We start from the raw sequence: 22,254 nt of genomic DNA, 5'->3' as shown, positions 1-22,254 counted from the left end.
GGCCTCTGCCAAAAAAAAAAAAAAAAGATTATAATGGAGCTGGAAAATTCTTACCTAGTGTGTTATAGCCATGGTAACATTGTAGCAACACACTATTCACATCTTTGTGGATGGTGTTGCCAACAAACCCACTGCACTTCCAGTAATATGAAAGGATAGTAAATGGCCAGGTGCAGTGGTGCACGCCTATAATCCCATTTACTTGGAAGTCTGAGGCAGGAGGATTGCAAATTCAAAACCAGCCTAGGCAACTTAGTGAGACCCTGTCTCAAAATTAAATTTAAAAAACAAAAGGGCCTGGGGATGTGACTCAGTGGTTGAGTGCTTACCTGGCATATATGAGGTTCTGAGTTCCATTTCCAACACAGAAAGAAAGAAAAAAAAAGTTTAGAAATAGAAAAATGGTTAAGGAATAAAGATAAAAGAAAGAAGGTATTTTATATAATGTGTTTGGGTTTTAAGTTAAATGATACTCAAACAAGTAAAAAATTTTTAAATATTTAAGTATGTGACTTTAAAAACTATAGGAAGCTAATGTTGATTTATTATTGAAGAAAGAAATTTTTTATAAATTTAGTGTGACCTAAGTGCACAGTGTTTATAAGGTCTGCAATAGTGTACAGTCATGTTCTCAACCTTTACTTCACTGCTCACTCACTGACTGTCCCAATTTCCAGTCCTGTAAACTCCATTCATGGTATTTCCCTCTATAATTTTAATATTTTATATAAACAGTATTTTTACTGTACCTCTTCTATGGTTAAATATGCATATACCCTCATGTCACCATTGCCTATAATATTTAGTACAGTAACATGCTGTTCAGGTTTGTAGCCTAGGAGCAATAGGTTATGCCATATACCTTGGCATATAGTAGAATACACCACTGGGTTTGTGCAAATGCACTCTATGATGTTTGCTCAGTGACAGAATCACCTAATGTGAATTTCTCATAGGGTGTACTCCCCTTCTTCAGCAACACATGACTGTATTTACAATGGTGTTTGTCATTGAGAGAATGTCATAGAGTATACTTACACAAACTAAGACAGCTATGACATCACTAGTTGATACAGTCTTATGGGACCACTGTCACATGTGTGGTTTGTGGTTGACCAAAGTAGTGTTATACAGCATATAACTGTACTATAATTTTGCCATATTTTAAAAAGTATAATAGGATTAGTTTTCCTTTACATGTGCCATTAAAACTGTCTTTAGCTATTCGTGTCCATTCTTCCAGACAAACTTTAGAATCACAAAAATTAAACTCCTGATGAGAATTTGACTACATTTTAGGGAAAAATGATATATTTTAATTAATATTCCAATTAAGAAATGTGGTATACTATACTCTCCATTTATTCAAGTATTCCCATAGATTACTCTGTGACATTTAATAGGAGTTCTGTCACTTCCTTATTGCCATTAAAAATGGCAGTTTTTTACTGATATTTGGAAAGCTATTGTTTAGGGATTTTTGTATTTTTTCCATAGGTATCCATCTAACTAAATGCTCTTATTCTTCTACTTTTTTTTAAACTAGATTTTCTTGGGTTTCTAATTTGATAATCTGCAAATAACAGTTATCTTTTTTTAAAAAAATATTTTTTTAATTGTGGATGGACACAATATCTTAATTTAATGTATGGTTGTTTTTTTTTTAATGTGGTGCTGAGGATCAAACCCAGTGTCCCATGCATGTGAGGCAAGTGCTCAATCCCTGAGCCACAACCTCAGTCCAAATAACAGTTATCTTAATTTCTATACTTACCCCTCTCATTTTCATTTCATGCCTCCCTACATATGCCAAAACTTCCACAACTCTGGAAAACAACAGGAGTAATAGCCAAATAACCCTGGATTTGATCTTGATCTTAACAGTACTGTCTGCAGTCTTTTGTTGTTAAATATTATGTTAGGGGCTGGAGATGTGGCTCAAGTGGTAGCGCATTTGCCTGGCATGCGTGCGGCCCGGGTTCGATCCTCAACACCACATACAAACAAAGATGTTGTGTCTGCCGAATATTAAAAAATAAATATTAAAAAAATTCCCTCTCTCTCTCGCTCTCTCTCTCTCTTTAAAAAAAAATATTATGTTGACTGATAGGCTCAGTGGTATAGTGCTTGCCTAGTATGTTTAAGGCCCTGGGTTTGATCCCTAGCGCCTCAAACACACACACACACACACACACACACGTATATACATATATATGTTTATATAAAATTCTATTATAAGCTTATTTCAAATTCTTAATCATGAAAAAGTATTATATTTTCTAAAGCTTCTTTTCATCATCTGTTGAAATTATCATAGTTTTTAACCTATTAATAGGTGTGATGTTCTTAGCATAAAATCTAGTTGTTTGGGGGCTGGGGATGTGGCTCAAGTGGTAGCGCGCTCGCCTGGCATGCATGCGGCCCAGGTTCGATCCTCAGCACCACATACAAAACAAAGATGTTGTATCCGCCCATAACTAAAAAATAAATATTAAAATTCTCTCTCTCTCCTCTCTCACTCTCTCTTTAAAAAAAAATCTAGTTGTTTGGAGTGAATAGTTTTACTGTTCTAACTGAATTAGATTTGAAAAAACTTTATTTGAGAATGTTTTCACCTGTGTTCATAGAGTTAATTTTTTAAGCCATGCTGATCATGTGAGCCCCAGAAGACAAACCGGGTAGTTTTCTATCTTTTCTGTGTTCTGGAATTATGACACTACTGGGGTATTATCTTTCCCTGAAAGTTTGAAAGAACTATGTACAAAAATGTCAGAATCATTTTAAGACATCAGTCTTTAATAACAAAGGAGTTTGTTGCAGTAGTTGATGGCCCAGCTCCAAAGTGAGATTACTAGGTTTTAATTCCAATTTAGCCACTTACTGCACTTTGGAAGCTTATTGAATTTTTCCTGGGCCTCAGTTTCCCATCTGCAAGTTCCAATTCTATTGAACCCACCTCCTAAGTTCATTGTGAGGATTACATAAGAAAAATTCCTTCAAAGTTTTAGCACAGTACCTAACAGACACATCAGGATTTTTTTTCCCTAATAACCATTATTGTTAATTTCCAATTTTCTCCCAAATTACTGGTACAGTTTGGTGTTTCTATTTTCCTTTATGATTGGTATTTTTCAAGTATCTATTTGGGCTGGGGCTGTAGCTCAGTGGTAGAGCACTTGCCTAGCATGTGTGAGGTATGGGGTACGATCCTCAGCACCACATAAAAATAAACAAATAGAATAAAGGTACTGTGAAAAAAATTATTAAAAAATAAAAATGGTGGGGGCTGGGGTTGTGGCTTAGTAGTAGAATACTCTGGGTTCAATCCTCAGCACCACATAAAAAAATAAATAAACAAAATGAAGGAATTGTGTCTAACTACAACTAAAAAAATACATATAAAAAGGTATCTATTTCATTTAGATTTTCAAACATATTAGAATAAAGTGGTATACAGTATTTTTAAGTCTTCATATTTTATTTTAAATGCATTTTACTTTTTCTTATTTAGGTTTTAGAAAAATAGGTGCATGTTATTAGTTTTCTCTACTCTCTTTTTCACTTTTTATGCCTATTGCTCAATCCATGTTTATTCATGCTACTTCCACATTTTCCTGTCCTGCTTTTCCTGGAGTTACTTTTTTGTCCATTTTCTAGTTTTTTATATTGAATTTTTAGTCTGCTTTTCCTTTAAAAAAAAAGAGAAATTGTTTAATAATACACATTTGCCTCCACAAAAAGTTCGGCCCATATTCCTTTTTCGGATTTTTAAAAATTTTATTCTTTATTATAATTATTTTATTTCAATTTTGGTTTAATATTTATGGAGTAGCATTTTTTTTTAGAATTTCTTGCTCCTGGTATAAGGTTACTTTTAAAAATTTTTGTAAATGTGATGTTTCAAATATATAAAAAATATAGGAACAATATACTTTGCATAATTTTTATGTCTCAAATTATTAATTATAGAATGAAATCTAGGTAAACTTTTATCTTAATATATGGAAATTTTTGCAGTGACTCATATAGGACCCAAACTTAAAGGTGAATTCTCTATTATGAGGTATAGATTTCATCATTACAAAAAGCTCAGAAACATTGAATAAATTTAATTAATCATGTTTTTGCCTATTTGAACTATTAAGACTGAGAGAATGTTAAGTATTATTGTAGCTATTTTTATTTTTATATCTAATAATTTTTCTTTATCTGTTGGAAGATATACTTACCATATTGCCACTATTTTGTTTTTTAATTTCTCAAATTAATTGTTCTTTTTCTTAGACTTTGAAAGTTTAATCAGGGTTTTCATAGAAATTTCATAGTAAGTTCCTTGATGGGATATTTTTACAGGGGGACAAAAACAATTTGGAATCCAGAATTTTCTTGCTGGGATCTTCAGACTGTTAGTTTAATAATCCCATGTCCATATTTGCCTTTTTGTTCAGTTCTTTGATGAAGAGTCCCACTACCACTGCGCTGTGATACTCAACCTCCCAAAGTCACCTTTCACTGGGTCGTGGAATTTTACTGCCTGCAGCGAATACTACTTTGTGTCTCTCTGTCAGAAATATTCAGGTATCAATTGTTATCTAGATAACTAAGGCACTTTATGCTGTTAGAAATATATGGTTTTTTTTTACAAAAATCTTATAAATGAATTCATATGAATTTATAATCATGGGTAAATTATATTGCCTCATTGTGGCAGATTATCTCAAATGGAATGTGATTTTTTTTCAAGTGGCATTCCCATACTTAATAAAATATAAAAATTAAATATAATATGGAATTTTTAAATAGTAGTTGTCTACTGAGTGTAAGTTATGGGTGAATTGTGTTCTTTCTACTCTGGTATATTTTTCAAATTTTAGCTTTCATCTTGAGGAAAGGAGAAGAAAAAACAATATTTTAAATGTAATTCAGTACTGTATAAATATTCACTGTTAAATTCAGCACCAATTTTAAAGTTACAAAGCACTATAAATGGATCACTATGAGTTCATAACCCAAACACAAATAAAATGGGTACTTAAAAACAGAAATTATCCATAATTTGAAAAAGATATTACATTGCTTTTCATTGACCATAGAGAGTTTTTAACAAGTACTTAAGAACAACAACAACAACAACAAAATTGTTACACAATGAGAGCCTTAAGTATATTTCTTGTACTTCGGCAGTTTTTTTTCCTAAATTGATCTTTACCCATTTGTCCCACGCTTTTTAGTCACTGCCTTATTCAGATAAATACTATAAAGCAGGAATTCAAATATGTCCTCCTGTAAGTGGCTTTGTGCATTGTTTCAGGGTACTTTGTAAGGGGACACTTTTAATACCTTACCTGGTGAAGCAGTTCAGACAAAGGAAGTATTTGGCACCAAACTAAAATGGTAATCTTATTGCCGACTACTTTTAGAACAACTAAACAAAATCTCATTCTGATTTTAGAAACCAAATGTTGCAGGTCAGACATTTTGCCTAAGGTACATAGCAAAACATACCTAATTCTCTTACCCCAAAATTTAAAACAAGCAAATAGTCAAGAAATACCTAAAGCAGATTAGTCAGGGAAACATTTGAAAACTTGTCCCATGTCTTGCAGTGCATGTGTGGGATGGTTGTTATTATTGTTTTCTTTTACAGACACTGAAGACAGACAGCCCTTGCAGAACACCTCAAAAACTGTAAAGTATCTTAATAACCTGTACAAAATAATCCCAAAGACACTGACGTGGCTCGACGCCCAAAAGGAGTGCCTGAGGGAGAACATGCACCTGGTGAGCATCACCAATGCCTACCAACAGGCATTCCTCGCTGTGCAGGCGGTCCTCTGGAACTCTTCCTTCTGGATTGGGCTCTTCAGTCAAGACGTAAGTTTTCAGTTCCAACCGCAAGGATTGGATGACAGATGTGACATTTTTATTGTGCATTGCATTTCTTGTAGACTGAAAAAAAAAAAAAAACAGAGGTTTTTAAATCTGACTCCAGTAAATTTGATGAATATATGTTTTTCCTTAATTTCCCCTTGATTTTAACATATCCTGTGTAGCTTGTATATTATTTATCTTCATAACCTTCCCTAAATCTTAAAGAGTATTTCTTAGGATATTAATAAATAATACTTTAGTTTGAGAGCAATGGAAAGATATTGGAAGACTTTTTACTGAAGTAAAATGACACTGAGTGAAGGGTGGAAGAGGGAGTGAGCAGTATGAAGATGGGAAGAATAACTATTTTCATATGAATTCATACAGGATATGGTGTTCCTCTGACCAAGGCTTGTTTACAGTGTTAGAAGTGTAGCAGTTCTGGGTTACAACATCCCTAAGTTGTTAGCTGGGCCAGAAGAACAGAGCAAGACACAGGCCATCTTAGGGAATGTCAGGAAGGAACTGGGATCCACATCTACAGAGAATGTCAGCCGGAGGCAAGAATATTGGGAGTTTTCAGCCTAACCCTTATAGGAAGTGATCAAAGGAGGTAAAAATACCTACTACCCCTTTCTCATGGCCCTTCCATTTCTAAGAATGGAAGAACAAACAGCCTTCCCTTGTGGGTGTTGAAAGGTTATTCCCTTGGAAAAGCCAGGTTTGGATTAAGATCAATTAAGGCCAAGAATTCAGTAAGGAAATATTTATCACTTTAATTAAGAGATATTATTTTCAGTAAGGAGACTGAGAATGGGATGATTTACTAGGAAGGAATGGAGGTTCCAAAGCCTAGGGCCAGGAACTGAGGAAGATACAGCGCAGGGGAAAGAGGGCAAGGCAGTGTGGGTAAGAGTGTAGCAAAATCACACTCCAAAGGCCACATTGAGGCCTTAGGGGCTTAGGAATTGGTTGCTATGGTTACAATTGGGCCTCTAGTCAAGAATAGTTCAGAACGAAGCAGCTGGTGGTGCTAAGGGTTGACTGTGTTTGCTGTTTATGGTTCACTAAGGAGCCTATGTCTAGCAAGGCATATGGGCTCAGGAAAGCTTGATTCAGTGTTGGACCAGATCAGCATTGGTTAGATAAGGCCCAGTGCCCTAGTGGCACCATGGGGAACCTCAGACGGTCCTGTACCCCACAACCCATGCCCTGGACTTCTACTCTGTAAATCCTTTCTCAAGATAGGTGGGTGATCAGGCCCCTGTCAGGATGTACAGACAGGTGTCCCCAGGCTTCTTATCCACCCCAGACTAGATAAAGGAGGAAACTGCCTTAAAAACAAGTGTCAAACAGTAGTGAGAAATTTACAAGGCCTAAGGAGTTAAGAGAAAAGGAACTGGACTGGAGTTGTTGCTCAGTGGTAGTACGCTTGCCTAGCATGTGTAAGGCACTGGGTTTGATTCTCAGCATTGCATGTAAATAAATAAAATAAAGGATCATTGACAACTAAGAAATTTTTTTCTTTAAAGAGAGAGAGAATTTTTAATATTCATTTTCTAGTTTTCGGTGGACACAACATCTTTGCTTGTATGTGGCGCTGAGGATCGAACCCGGGCCGCACGCATGCCAGGCGAGCGCGCTACCGCTTGAGCCACATCCCCAGCCCAAGAAAACATTTTTTTTAAAAAAGAGAGAAAGGGAACTAATATTTATGTGGTCCAGCTAATCATTGGGTTACATATTCTATACCTAACCGAAATTAATTATCCCATTAATTCTAGCCCCATGAAACTGTCATACTATTTAATAGATGAGAAGATGGAAATTTGGAGAGATAGGCTCACAAATCAAAAGCTAGTAAGTATAACCAAACTGAATTCAAAACCAGATATGCTTAGCTCCAAAGCCATTCTTCCCACTGCACCTTTTCATCCTTGCTTACAGCAGTTCTCATTCCATTTTAACTTTCCGGTTTCCAACAACCAATAGTTCCGATGATATGTGAGGCAGCAGAGTGTCATGGTGAGAACCATAGATTTTAAGGACTGGCAGCCTGGATTAGAATCCCAGCACTATGACTTTGCACACATTACATACCCTCAGTTCCCCTCATCTGTAAAATAGAGGTAATAATAGTACCTCTTTCATGATTGTTATGAGGGTTAAGAAAGTTGATATTTTTAAAACACTTAGAAAAGTGCCTGGGACATACTAAGCGTTATGTGACATGTATCTCTGTTTCTTTCATTAAAATGTTCCTTTAAAAGTAGAGGGTAAAAATAATACAAAAGGGATAACATGAGTTTTATTATTTGAAATGTATTTCTGCTCCTTTTAGGATGAGCTAAACTTTGGTTGGTCGGATGGGAAACCTCTTCATTTTAGTCGCTGGGCAGACAACAACAGGCAACTTGAAGACTGTGTAATATTAGACACTGATGGATTCTGGAAAACGGCTGATTGCAATGATAAGCAACCAGGTGCTATTTGCTACTACCCAGGAAGTATGTGGATTTCAAATATTTTAATGCTTAAATTATTGGTCTTATCAATAGTAAAATTTTGAGTGGCTTTATAAAATTTGATTTTGGAATTATAAAGAAATTATAATGTCCTTTTTATAACAAATTTTGTTGCAAGCATTTGTATTGAAGTAGAATTATTTTAAAATCACACGTTTTTATTTGACATTTTTATCTTCATTTTTATATCAGTTAACACTTTATTGACATGTAAAGTCCCATTTTTAGCCTCATTTTGCATATATTTTGAATTCATGTTGTTTTAGAAAATCTACTTTTGTTGGAATTCTTTCATAATTCTTAACATCAACAACTAATAAACTTTTATGATCCACTGTTAAGATTCAGTTGATTGCAAGTAGCAATGACAAGCTCAAGATAGCTTAAAGCAAAAGGGAAATTAGAACCCTAGAAATAGGGAAAGAGCTGAGCCTCCTAGGGAATGGAGGTCAGGAACCCAGAGATGTTCCCTTCCACCTGTTTTTCCCTGTGTATCTGCACTCGGTTCTTTATATACTTTTTACTTGTCTCTGCATATAGTGGTGTTTGGTGTCTCTTCAACTTTTACTTAATAGATGTAAGTGGAGATGAGTTAATGTTTCAGAATTTCACTTTTTGTATTCTTAGACTCTGATGGATTTAGCCTGAGTCAGATATACAACCTCTAGACCAATTAGAGGAAAATGATTTTATGATTGTCAGGGGCCTACATTTGTGGGTTTGTGATAGAAAGAACATGATATTTTAGAGACAAAAGAATTTATTGTGAGGTGGGGAAGATACTGAATGGTCTATACTGCATATTAAGCTAATTTGATTTATTGTGAGCAGAGCGTATCTATATTTACATCTTCTTAAGTGCACAGCCTTTCATAAAATGAACAAAAAAGCAGACTCTCTAGAGGCCATATTTTAAATTATATTTCTGTTTGATTTGGTTAAAGTAATAACTTAGTTAGAACATCAACTATTTCATTAAACTGTTCCTATAGCCAGGCACCGTGGCACATGCCTGTAATCCCAGTGGCTCGGGAGGCCAAGGCAGGAAGCTCACAAATTCAAGGTCAGCCTCAGCAACTTAGCAAGACCCTGTCTCAAAATAAAAAAAATAAAAAGGGCTAGGGATGTGACTCAGTGGTTGAGTGCCTCTGGATTTAATCCCTTGTACCAAAAATAAATAAATAATAATTAATTAAATTAGAGATGTCAGTAATGAAAATGAATTTTTAAAGTTATAGTGAAGTGCTTGTTAATTAATAGTTTTGTATAGTTTCTCTGAGGTGGCCCCTTGTACTTGGTATTTCATAATGCAGGAAGACAGAAACTGCATTTAATCTAAAAACACCTAATTTTTTACATTCTTCTATTTCACAATAGGGGAAAGAAAATTTCTTCCCTACAGAAAGACAGTTTCAATACATAATATTTGAATATAAACAGAAAAACAAGCATCACCAGGCTATTACTACTTGACTTCCTAAATATTTCTTACAAATTAGTTCTAATGACTATGAACAGGGTTTAACATTTACATCTAAAATTAGAATTCTTATCATTTACTGTTTTTTCTAGATGACACTGAAAAAGAGGTCAAACAAGTCAAAAGTGTTAAATGTCCATCTCCTGTTCTAAATACTCCGTGGATATCATTTCAGAACTCTTGCTATAATTTTATGATAACAAAGAATAGACATATGGCAACAACACAAGATGAAGTTCATTCTAAGTGCCAGAAACTGAGTAAGTATATTATACTGTTATTATATTTTGTATCATACTAATTTAAAAAAAACTGTTATAAATATTTCTAATTAGCACTAGCAATTTGATTTAAAAAATATTTATCTCCTTATTTCCACATTATGAATGACAATATATAAAATTTTGTGTATGGTTCAAATGACAAGTATTAAATTAATTTCTTTGTTCATTCATTTGAGAACTAGTCTGTCTTTGTATGTGTGAACAAGATGGGTTCATCTTAAGGAAAAGAAATGATAATAGAGAGCACAGAACTGGATGTCAAACAAGCTAGACAAAGGGAAAAGTGAAAAAAAGGTTAGTTCAAGTGGTCAAAAGCTTAGAAATAGCACTGAGTAACAGCCAGGCTTAAAAGAAATGTACATTTTACACTTTTAGCTCTCAAGACTTGAGATACTTCCTATGAAATCCATTGAAGATTTATGACTTCTATACAACAGAACTTTTGGAACTGTGAACTTTGTGGGAAGTACCTTTGGAAAATATCAAGCCATTATTCCCCAAAGTGTTCTCTATGTAACATTAGTCTTGAGAGATGTCCTGCAAAACAGATAGATAAACACTAGACTCCAAAACCTCTTGTTTGACATTCTTCAAGTCATGAGCCTATTTTAATACTGGCATAAATGAACTAGTTTATCTCTGTTTAAACCACTGTTTGCAAATATTTTATCCATGTAGATCTTGTCTGAGATGACCCCTTGCTAATTTCCTGAAATACATTTTAGAAATACTAGACTTTGGGGCTGGGGTTGTGGCTCAGGGGTAGAGCGCTTGCCTAGCACGTGTGAGGCGCTGGGTTCGATCCTCAGAAGCACATAAAAATAAACAAATAAAATAAAGGTATTATGTCCAACTACAACTAAAAAAAAAACCAAGATTAAAAAAACTAGACTTTTTATTTTTTAACCCTAATAGGAAGTTGTTTTACAGTCCATTTCAGAGGCTTTTTTTTCTTTCTTTCTTTCTTTTTTTTTTTTTTTTTTTTTTTTGGTACCAAGGATTGAACTCAGGGGCACTCAACCACCCGAGCCACATCCCCAGTTCTATTTTGTATTTTAATTAGAGACAGGGTCCCACTGAATTGCTTAGTGCCTTGCTATTGCTGAGGCTGGCTTTGAACTTGCGATCCTTCCAGCCTCCCCAGCTGCAGGGATTATAGATGTGCACTACCATGCCTAGCCAAAGGCTTTTTTTTTTTTTTATTACAGAGTAATCTCTTGATAATATGTCATTAATGTAGGTGGATTTGTGCCACCTGGATGATGAGCTCTAAATAAGGAAAGTTAAATGAATCAATGTCTAAAATTCTTTACTTGGATACTAGTTTTCCACTACACTGTAGGACCACATTTAATATTTAAATGTTTGAATATTTAATTTATTCATTTTAGTATAATGAGATAGCTTCAGTTTTGTGTCTTTCTAATTTTTCAATATTGCATATGCTTTGAAGAATATTAAATTGGGGAATAAAACTTTCTAAATTTGTCAAACAAAATAAAATGTTCTGGATAATTAATTATTAAAATTATCAACTTTATTATTTAACAGATTCACAATCACACATGTTGAGTATTCGAGATGAAAAGGAAAATAACTTTGTTCTTGAACAACTTCTATACTTCAATTACATGGCTTCATGGGTCATGTTAGGAATAACTTATGAAAGTAAGTTGTAAATCTGCCAATTTTCTCTGTTTATATTAGCCCTTCATTATAGCCTTCTTGTCAAACTGTAGAAGTCTAGTTCTTCAAAGTATGTGATTTATCAATATACAAAAAATATAATTATACAGGGGTTGGGGATATAGCTCTGTGGTAAGACCCTTGCTTAACATGTATGATGCCCTGTGTTTGATTGCTAGTATTGCCAAAAATTTTTAAAAGCATAACTATGTACTTGATCTAACTTATACACATACCAAGACAGTTTTTATGTCTCTGCTAATGCCATTGTTATACCTTTACCACCAAGCTAAGAGTTAAATACTGGAAAAAAATTTCTGTCCTCCACTCTTCCTTCTGGAAACTCAAGACTAACTAAAAATGACCACACTCACATATAAATCTCTAGTACTTACTTTATATCTCAACTAACTATGTGGAATGAATGACAACAGAATCACACTTTTATTAATGTTTCACCTTTGGGTTTATAGCACTGGCTTGGGGTAGGCATAGGGTAATAAGCAACAGGAAAACAACATCCCTGGTCTTACAGTGGAATAGAATATTTAAAAATAGGACTAAACACCACTAATCCAAAATTTGATTGATGAGAAATTTTTAAAAACACTGCATCTAATATAGAGGACACAGGACCAATTTAGAAAGTTACTCAGAGGTATACTGGAAGCCATGAAAGTTATGAAGTTACACAAAAGAAAATCTTTCTGTGGGCACAAAGTATGAAAAACATACATTTCACCTAGAAGGGGGCACAGGACAAGAAGCCAGAAGTAGGGTAGAAAAGGAGGCTAAGTTATTCAAATCTACTTTTTTTATAGTTGTAGATGGACAGCATGCCTTTATTATATTTGCTTATTTTTTATATGTGGTGCTGAGGATTGAACCCAGTGCCTCACATGTGCAGGCAAGTGCTCTGAGCCACAACCCCAGCCTAAATCTGACCATTTTAAAAAATGTATGCTTTTTTCTTTGCTAACCTAACTGCTTTTTAGGGTTGCCACCATTTTCTTTAAATGTTTATTCTTACAAATGAGTTAATGAAGATTAAACTGTGAAGCAATATGTAAGCCTTGGGCTGCTAGTTGAGGATGAATTAGTTCATCATAGTAGGACTTAATTGGCCCAGTGCTTTTCTTTAATAACACGTGAGTACATTTAAATTTTAGGGGTAAGAAAAAAAATGGAGAAAAACATGATAGAATAGACTTTGCCTGAAAGTGACTGAAGAAACAATGGTGTTGTATTGAGCATTAGAAAACAAACCCAGGATTCAGAGATTGAAATTGTGTACTCAGATGTCATTTGTAGTTATATCATCAGAAACAACAGGAAACATATTCTAAGTTCTGTAAAAGATGGTGGAATGTGATGGACATCATTATCCAAAGTACATGTATGAAGACACGAATTGGTGTCAGCATACTTTATATACAACCAGAGATGAAAAATTGTGCTGTATATGTGTAATAAGAATTGTAATGCATTCCACTGTAATTTATTTTTTAAAAAATCAATAAAAAAACACATAAAGCACTTTTAAAAAAGCGTTTTCATATCCAAAGACTTCAGGTTATCTAAACTTTTATAAAATGTATAGGTAACAAAAATTTTACTAAAATATATAGACATATGAAGAGACATAGAAGGATTTTTTCCAAACACTAAATTTGGTTTAAATTTAATTTTTCCTGACTTAATTACTATCCATAAGTCACTGTTTTTAGTTACTTTAGAATACTTACAGAATATTTAATTATATATAGCACTTATAAAAGGGCTTTGGTTTTTTTTTTTTTTAAGAGAGAGTGAGAGAGGAGAGAGAGAGAGAGAGAGAGAGAGAGAGAGAGAGAGAGAGAGAGAGAGAGAGAGAGAGAATTTTTAATATTTATTTTTTAGTTCTCGGCGGACACAACATCTTTGTTGGTATGTGGTGCTGAGGATCGAACCCGGGTCGCACGCATGCCAGGCGATTGCGCTACCGCTTGAGCCACATCCCCAGCCCAAGGGCTTTGGTTTTTAAAACCTTCTGATTTTTCAACAGTGGGACCTTGAATAGGATTTACTGAGTCAATATGGCAGCTGAGAGATACTACCGGCTAGGTGAAAAAGTGACCTTTCCTCACGGCAACTTTAGAAATATATCACTGCCTGTTGTATTGTTTAGAAAACTGGTAACTTTTGAAGATCCAAAAAAGGAAAAAAGAACTGGGGAACTAAGGTTTTATAAAGCAACAAGTAAGAACCAAGTCATACGCACAGCCTTGGGGTGTGAGTTCTTGGTGCTGGCCAATGCTTAGGTCTATTGCTTGCTCTGGGAGATGTTAATCAGTGAAAGGTAGAAGTGACCAGGACTGCAGTGGGTATGGTAGATAATGATGGCATCACTTTTCATTCCAGCCTATAATTTTAACAAACTTAGCATCTTTTTTTTTGAACTGTTTATTGAGACATGCCTGTACCATATAATCCAGCCACTTACAGTGTATAGTTTAATGGCTTTTAATACAGTCACAGAGTTGTGCAGCCATCACTGTCTCAAAAAGAAACACCTTACCCATTAGTATTCTCTTCCCGCCCCTCCCCATTCCTTATCAGTCTCAGGACTTCAGCAACTACCAGTCTACTGTTGGTCTCTACAAATTGCCTATTCTAGACAATTCATATAAATGGTGTCATACAATATGTGATATTTGGGGGACTGGCTTCTTTCACTTTAGCATCAAGCTTTCAAAGTTCATCCATATTGTAGCATGTATCAGTATGTCTTTCCTTTCTGTGGCCAAATAATGTCCCATTCTATAGGTATACCATATTTTATTTTCATTCATTAGCTGGTGGATAGTCAGGTTGTTTTTACATTTTTGGTTATTAGGAATAATGCTTCTCTGAACATTCATGTGTAAGTTTTTGTGTGTACATGTTTCTATTTCTCTTGATTTACACCTCAGGTATATAATTTCTAATAAAATATATAAACCCCCTGTCAGATAAATGATGTGCCAATATTTTCTCCCATCACTTTCCTGATAGCACAAAATTTTTTTGTTTTGATGTAGTATGATTTATATATTTTTCCCTTCACTACTTGTGCATGTCTAAGAAGGCTTTGCATATTCTAGGGTCATGAAGACTTATTTCTGTGTTTTATTATAAAGGTTTGATAGTTTTAGCTCTTACATTTAGGTCTGTAGCCTATTTTGAGTTAATTTTGTGTGTGTGTGTGTGTGTGTGTGTGTGTGTGTGTATGTTGCTAGAGATTGAATCCAGGCCTTGTGCATATGAAGCAAGCACTCTACCAACTGAGCTATATCCCCATCCCTTTGAGTTAATTTTGTATGTGGTGACAGCATGGGATACAACTTCATTAGTTTTTGCATGTGGATATCCATCATTTTTTTAAGAAAACTATAGTTTCCACATTGAATTGTCTTATCTTTCTTTAAATCCGTTAACCATGAGTAGGCATAATTCTGTAGAGCTTATGTCCAGAGAGAAGATTTCTGTCATAATTTTGTAATATATCCATATTTTTTATAAAATAGTTGTTAATTTCCATTGCAATTAAATACATGTCAGAGAAAGGGATATTTCACAAAAAATAATAAAACATTAAGTTATTGAAGGATGGAATTATAGGTAAATTTTGATCTTAATGTTTATAATTTATATTTTCCAGATTAGAAATAAGCATGATTTACTGTTATAATCAGAAACTATTTTAAAGAGATATACATAATCATCCAACCTTTTAGAAGGAAGGAAAAGGAGACAGAAAAATCAGTTGTTTGAAATATTAACCCTGTTGTAAGTTTTGATTTAATCTCTAAGCATAGTAAAAATATATACCTTTCTAGATAATTCTCTGATGTGGTTTGATAAGACCATGCTGTCTTATACACACTGGCGAGCAGGAAGACCCGCTGTAAAAAACGGCAAGTTTTTGGCTGGGTTGAGTACTGATGGCTTCTGGGATATTCAGACCTTTAATGTTGTTGAAGAAACACTCAATTTTTACCAGCACAGCATTCTTGCTTGTAAAATTGAAATGGGTAAGTATGCAAAGGTGAGTTTCCATTCCAAGGAAGGAGAGTGTAAGGCAAAGCTGCACAGGTGGGAATCATGCACCTGTGCTGAGAGCTTCATTCAGTCCCAGGACAGGTACTGCACAGGTTACAGAGGAGGAGAAAGCCTGGGGCCCGGGTGTCCTGGCCTCCTCCTGAAGGAGTAAAATGTAGGCGGAGAGACATCATTAACCTCTTTGTCGTAGGTAGGTTAGTGTTAGATTTTTTGGTACAAACAAAAGAGCTGAACAAAAACAGGAATAACGAAAGCAAGGAATGCCTCCGGGAGGAAGTGACACTTGGTTGGGCCTTAAAGGATGCAGAAGAAAAAAATAGAAAACAAGAAGGAATGTTTGGGTAGAGATTTGACATTCCAGGCAAAATTTAATGTCTGTTGACCTTGCCTAATCCTTAAATAAACCCATTTTGAAATGCATGTTTAAATTTTCACCGCTGAAGACTGCTCTGAGCTCTCAACCTGCTCTCAGCTCTCTGCTGTTACAGAACACATCACAGTTGCATCCTGGCTGATCAACTCCCCTCATAGTGCTGCAGAAGAGCATCCTGGCATCCTCTCTTATCCGTTACTGGGAGTCCATGTAAATTTTTGCGACCTCAGACACCAGCCTGTCTTCCCTATTTCTAGGCCTCCTCCCAGCCCCCATCTGCTTCCCATTCTTGCTCCTTAAGCATTTTTTTTTCCTCAGGCTGGACTTCTTTAATTTTCTCCCTGTGTAGAGTACATTTAGCATCATATTTGTACCTTTATTTATTTTTTCTTCCTGCCAAGAAGCTTTTAATTTTCTTCTCTTTTTTCATTTTTAATAAAGTTTTCATTTTAGAATAGCTTTATGAAAAGCTGCACAATATATAATCACAACCACTCACCCCTGATGACATTAGCATGGCATATCTGTCACAATGAATAAGCCAGTATTAATACATTGTTAATAGCTAAAGTCTCTACATTATTTCCTTAGTTTTTACCAAATGCCTTTTTCTGTTGAGGATTCTATCCAGGATGGCACATTGCATTCAGCCATCACATCCCTTTAGCCTCCCCTTGGAGGTGATGTTTCCTCAGACTTTTGTTGTTTTTGACGACCTTGACGGTTTTCAGGAGCACTGGTGGTGTGTTTTGTAGAAGATCCCTTAGTTGGTTTGGCTGATGTTTTTCTCGTGATTAAACTGGAGCTTTGAGTTAGTAGGGGACCTCAGATGTAAGGTGCTGTTTTCATCATGGCATGAATGGTACAAGCAATATGTCTTATCACTGTAGATTTTAACCTTGATAGCTTGGCCCAAGGTAGTGTTTATTAGGTTTCTCTACTGTGCAGGAGCCTTTCCCCCTCTCCACGCTGTACTCTTTGTAAAGGAGTTACTGTGCACAGTCCACACATATGGGATAGACTGTTATCCTCTACCTTCCTGAGGAGGGAGTATCTATATGAATTACTTGGAATTCTGCATAAGAGATCAGTCTTCTTCCGTTTAAAATTTGGTCATTTATTTATACATATTTTATTTTTTTATTTTATGTTTTATATATTTTATTTATATATTTACATTTATTTATGCCTCATTTACTTCTGATTATTTGTTTTTAGTACTCCCTTGTTGCCATACTTCTTTTTATTCTTACTTTTGCCTCACCTTCTAGTCCTAGGGTGCACTCCTGGTTGTTTGCTCTTTCCTTTAGCTGCAGTGTCCCTTTGAAATAGCTTCATCATTGTGGGGTTTTGTTTTTTCAACGCTTCCTTACTTTCTGGATAACTTATTTCTCTTTAGTCTTAATTTCCCCTGAATTTCCAGACCTGGTTTTCCAAGCAGGCATGAATACAGATAAATCTCTCCTTCGCAGTCAGTCTCACATATCCTAGTGGTTAGCAGTTTTGTCATAATTTCAGGTATTGCTGTTTTCTGTCTCCAAATATTACATGAGCTTCTTAAATAAAAACGATGTTTATGCCTTTAAAAAAAATCAACCAGACAACTATAATATGTAAGAGTCTATTATATGTTCTGTGGCAATAGAAAAATAAAGTATGCTTTTGACTACCCTTATGTATAATGAAATCAGTTTAATTTTTAAATGGTTGCATGTCATTTTATCCAAAATGTGTATTTGAAATAATTTAAATTAATTACTAACACTTATTTTAAATGTTCCAGTTGACTACAAAGAAGAACATAATACTACACTGCCACAGCTTATTCCATATGAAGATGGTATTTATAATGTTGTTCAGAAAAAGCTAACATGGTATGAAGCATTAAAGACGTGTTCTCAAAGTGGAGGTCATTTGGCAAGTGTTCATAATGAAAATGGCCAGGTCTTTTTGGAAGATATTGTAAAACGTGATGGATTTCCACTGTGGGTTGGGCTCTCAAGTCATGATGTAAGTCTTGATTTGTTTATCAAATCTGTTAATTTGAAGGTTGGAAACTTGACATTAGATATTAACTCAAAGCACAATATCAGATTAAGTCCTAGAACCCCATCATGGAACAAGTAAAAAATTATATTTGTAGAATGCACTGGGGTAAATGGCTGCCATCCCAAGCACCCAGGGATCCATTTCTGAACAGTACCTCTGTAGCCTCTTTGGGGCTGACCAGTTGCAAAGCTGGCAAAAAGGAAGTAAAAGCAGAAAAATCTGAATTTCAATACTAATAACTGTCTTCCATTTCTACTAGTTGATCATGAGCATCTTATTTAGCCATTGTAACCCAATTTCCTCATATGTAAAATCAGGGTAATAATATTTTCATTGAGATGTTAACACAAGAATTTATGTAAATTGCCAGGTAAATTTCTCAACACAGGTAGGACTTATATGAACACTTTCTTCCCACTCTTCTGCTAGAAATTAGCACCACTTAAGATTAATGTTCTGCTGATAAATGTATCAGTGCCACTGTTTTAATTTTATTAATTAACGTAGTTTTCCCATTTTGATTTTCTTGGGAAGTATTTTCCTTTTCTAGCCCTGCTGTTTGATGTGGAAATTGTAGCCAGACACAAACCACAAACCCATAAAACACACACAAAAAAAACAATATTTAGAGCAATATGAATATTGGGAATATAAATATGTAATTATGATAAGTGGAAGATACTGCATGTCATTTAATTTCAAGTGTTATGTAAAACTCATCCTTTAAAAAAAAATAAATCCATAAATTTAAATTCTTACCTAAATAATGCCAGAGCAAAAGTCCTAAATCAGTGCATCAAAAGTAAATTTCTGATTATATAGATCTAATATGTCCAGATCTATAGTATATATCTGGAACTGTGATATTTGTGAGCAAATAATTAGCATTCCATTCTAATACTTTTTTAAGTATGTATATTGTTCTTTATGTCATATTTGAAGGCATACATCTAAGCTTAGATTGTCTCCATTATTCTTAAAACAGGGAAGTGAATCAGGTTTTGAATGGTCTGATGGCAGTGCACTTGACTACATCCCATGGAAAGGCCAAAAATCTCCTGGAAATTGTCTGATCTTGGATCCAAAAGGAATTTGGAAACATGAAAAATGCAACTCTGTTAAGGATGGTGCTATTTGCTATAAACCTACAAAAGGTAAGATTCTATTTTTAATAGCTGTTTTACTAAAATATGGCATAATTTATGCACATAATTACTCACAGAAAATATTCATAGATTTTTAAATAAGGCTTATCCACAAATTCTACAAAAAATATTTTGATACTTTGTGGATGAAAACGAATATTATATTTCTCCCGGGGATTTGTCTGCAAAGATTTTCAGTCATTCTATTACTAGAAAAATTTTATTCTAGAATCTGTGAATTCTAGTTTCACATAGCATTGTTGTTTAAAGGCTGAGATACTCCTTTAAAGATACAATCAAGAACTGACCTCTCATTTGTTAAGACACAGAAAATAAGTGGATATTTTTTGAGAAAAACAATTGGAACACATGAGAAACATGATAAAGCATAGAGAAATTTCTCTCAGAGAAATAGACTTTACAAGATGAAGGAGAATGATAGCATGATCAAACAAGAGTTCTGTGCTGTTCTGGATTGGATAGTAACCCACACCAAATTCCTGTCTACTCAGAATTTCAGAACGTGATCCTCAAGAAATAGTCTTTGTAAATGTAGCCTGTTGGAATGAGGTCATACTGGATTACAGTGGGCCCTAAATCCTTTGGCTGGTGGATTTGGGCCCACTGTAATAAGGGACAACACAGACACACAGTGAAGAAGCCATGTGAGGACAGAGACAGTGATAACAGTGACAGAGCCGCAAGCCAAGGATTGTCAGCAACCACCAAAAGATAGCACAAAACAGATTCTCCCACAGAGCCTCCACCAAGAACAGCCCAAATACCATCTCCATTTCAGACTTCTAGCCTCCATAACCATGAGTGAATAAACCTCTGTTGCGTTAAACCTCAAAGCTTATGGCAATTTAGTATAGCAAACCTAGGAAATTAATACAAGAGCCAACTTTAAAGAATAGATTTTCAAAAACCCAGAAAGTAACACATTAGTAAAGATGGGGAAAAAATGGAAACTTTATGCATCATCAGTAGGAATATAAAATGGTGTAGCCACTGTACATAATGATATGGCAGTTCCTCAAAACTTAAAGATTACCATATGATCCAGCAATTCCACTTTTGAATATACACTCAATAGGACTAATAGCAGGGACTCTAATAGGTATTTGTATAACCATGTTCATAGCAACATAATTCATAATAACCAAAAGATGGCAGCCACCAATTGTCCATCAGTGCATCCATTCATCAGTGGATAAGCAAAGCATGATGCTCACACACACATACACACATAGGAATGTTATTCAGCCTTGAAAATTTTTACACATGCTACAATATAGCTGAACCTTGAAAACCATATATTAAATGAAATCAGCTGGTCATAAAAGGACAAATATTGTATTATTATTCTCACATGAGCTACCTGGAGTTCTTAAATTCACAGAAAGTAGAATGGTGATTATCAGGATGTAGAGAAGATGGAATTTGGGGAACTATTGTTTATGGGTAAAGAGTTTCAGTTTTGCAAGATGAAAAATTTCTAGTTATGGGTAGAGTTGATGGTTGCCAAAAAAATGTGAATGTACATAATATCTCTGAACTGTACATTTAAAAATTGTTAAGATAGTAAATTATATGTTGTCTATATTTTACCACAACTTAATAAAAAACCACTTGTATCTTGTTGAACAGAAATATAGCAGGGGCTGAGCTCAGTGGCTTGCCTAGCATTCACAAGGTTCAGGTTAGATCCACAGAATCAAACACCAAAAAGAACATTACAAACTTAACACAATGAAGACCTCTCTTTGAAAAAGAATTCAAGAATAGGAAACAAAACTTCATGAAGAACAGGAAGCAAAAACAATGTATATAACCCAAGGCAGCCCAGTTTCAGACAATACTAGAAACAAATAGACTTTGAAGATAAGTTATCTACATGTGTTCTCAGTATGAGAGGAAATTAAAAAAAAAAAAAAAAGTAGAAAAGTCCACCAGTCCTAGTGATCCCATGGTATCCAGTGGTTCCACATGCTTTGGATCAAATGAACCAACACGCAGCTAAGCCAGTGTGACAATGGAGTAATCCATAATATTCCTTTGGAAAACCAACTATTTTCACAAAGTAGTAGAAGAAAGAACTTACTAGTAATATCTCTTTGAACCACCAGTATTAATGAGGAGTTGTCAGAAGATTACTGACTGAAACCAGGCACTTACTTGACTCAGATAATCAGTACCCCACCAATGGGATGTTGGCAATTTACTTTTTACTTCTTGTATGCTCCTCTACTGGAGTTGATAATGGACAATAACAGTCCAGCTTCATTGCATAGGTTTCTTGCGTTACTTAGCACAATTAAAAATCAAACACTTTAAGTGGAATTGAAGGGAATTTTAAGACATACCTACTCTTTTGGCTTGAGAGAGATTTTACTGTGCTGATATATTTGTAAACCAAATTACCAAGTTTTTACTTGTGAGTATGACTTCTAAAGATAGTTTTTATGTGTGTCTAGGCAAACATAGGGCTTATATTATCAAAATTAAAAAGAATTCAAGGGGGCTGGAGTTGTGGCTCATGGCAGAGCACTTGCCTAGCAAATGTGAAGCACTGGGTTCCATCCTCAGCACCACATAAAAATAAATAAGTAGATGCAGTATGTCCACCTACAACTAAAAAAATGAAAGGAAGAATTTTAGATATTACTTCAGAGTAGTTTCAAGCTTCCCCACCTGTATTTGTTTCTTTTCCCAGTCTGCCTTTCTAGTCGTTTTTACTTCAGTCTAAAATCGTCTTATT

The 22,254-nt window shown here is 34.8% G+C and overlaps 1 protein-coding gene and 1 long non-coding RNA gene across 2 annotated transcripts in view; one reads left to right on the top strand and one right to left on the bottom strand.

The window, feature by feature from the left end:
- Positions 1–22,254, top strand: part of LOC308630809 (CD302 antigen) — a 134,239-nt gene that overhangs the window by 68,049 nt on the left and 43,936 nt on the right. The window contains exons 24-31 of the mRNA XM_081261497.1: positions 4,449–4,578; positions 5,648–5,874; positions 8,213–8,378; positions 9,969–10,136; positions 11,712–11,828; positions 15,704–15,898; positions 18,083–18,309; positions 19,334–19,502. Coding sequence (XP_081117623.1) covers positions 4,449–4,578; positions 5,648–5,874; positions 8,213–8,378; positions 9,969–10,136; positions 11,712–11,828; positions 15,704–15,898; positions 18,083–18,309; positions 19,334–19,502 — 1,399 coding nt within the window. The remainder of the gene's footprint in view (positions 1–4,448; positions 4,579–5,647; positions 5,875–8,212; positions 8,379–9,968; positions 10,137–11,711; positions 11,829–15,703; positions 15,899–18,082; positions 18,310–19,333; positions 19,503–22,254) is intronic.
- The window catches only part of LOC308630811, a 65,697-nt gene that overhangs the window by 28,124 nt on the left and 15,319 nt on the right, over positions 1–22,254 (bottom strand). Inside the window, exon 2 of the long non-coding RNA XR_014018035.1 lies at positions 5,803–5,949. This is a non-coding gene — a long non-coding RNA (uncharacterized lncRNA). The remainder of the gene's footprint in view (positions 1–5,802; positions 5,950–22,254) is intronic.

This window comes from Spermophilus citellus (genome assembly GCF_964194105.1).
Source record: "Spermophilus citellus genome assembly, chromosome: 11".
Classification (NCBI taxonomy): Eukaryota; Metazoa; Chordata; class Mammalia; order Rodentia; family Sciuridae; genus Spermophilus; species Spermophilus citellus.
Note: the sequence above shows the minus strand (reverse complement) of the source record. Positions and strands in the feature narration are given on the sequence as shown.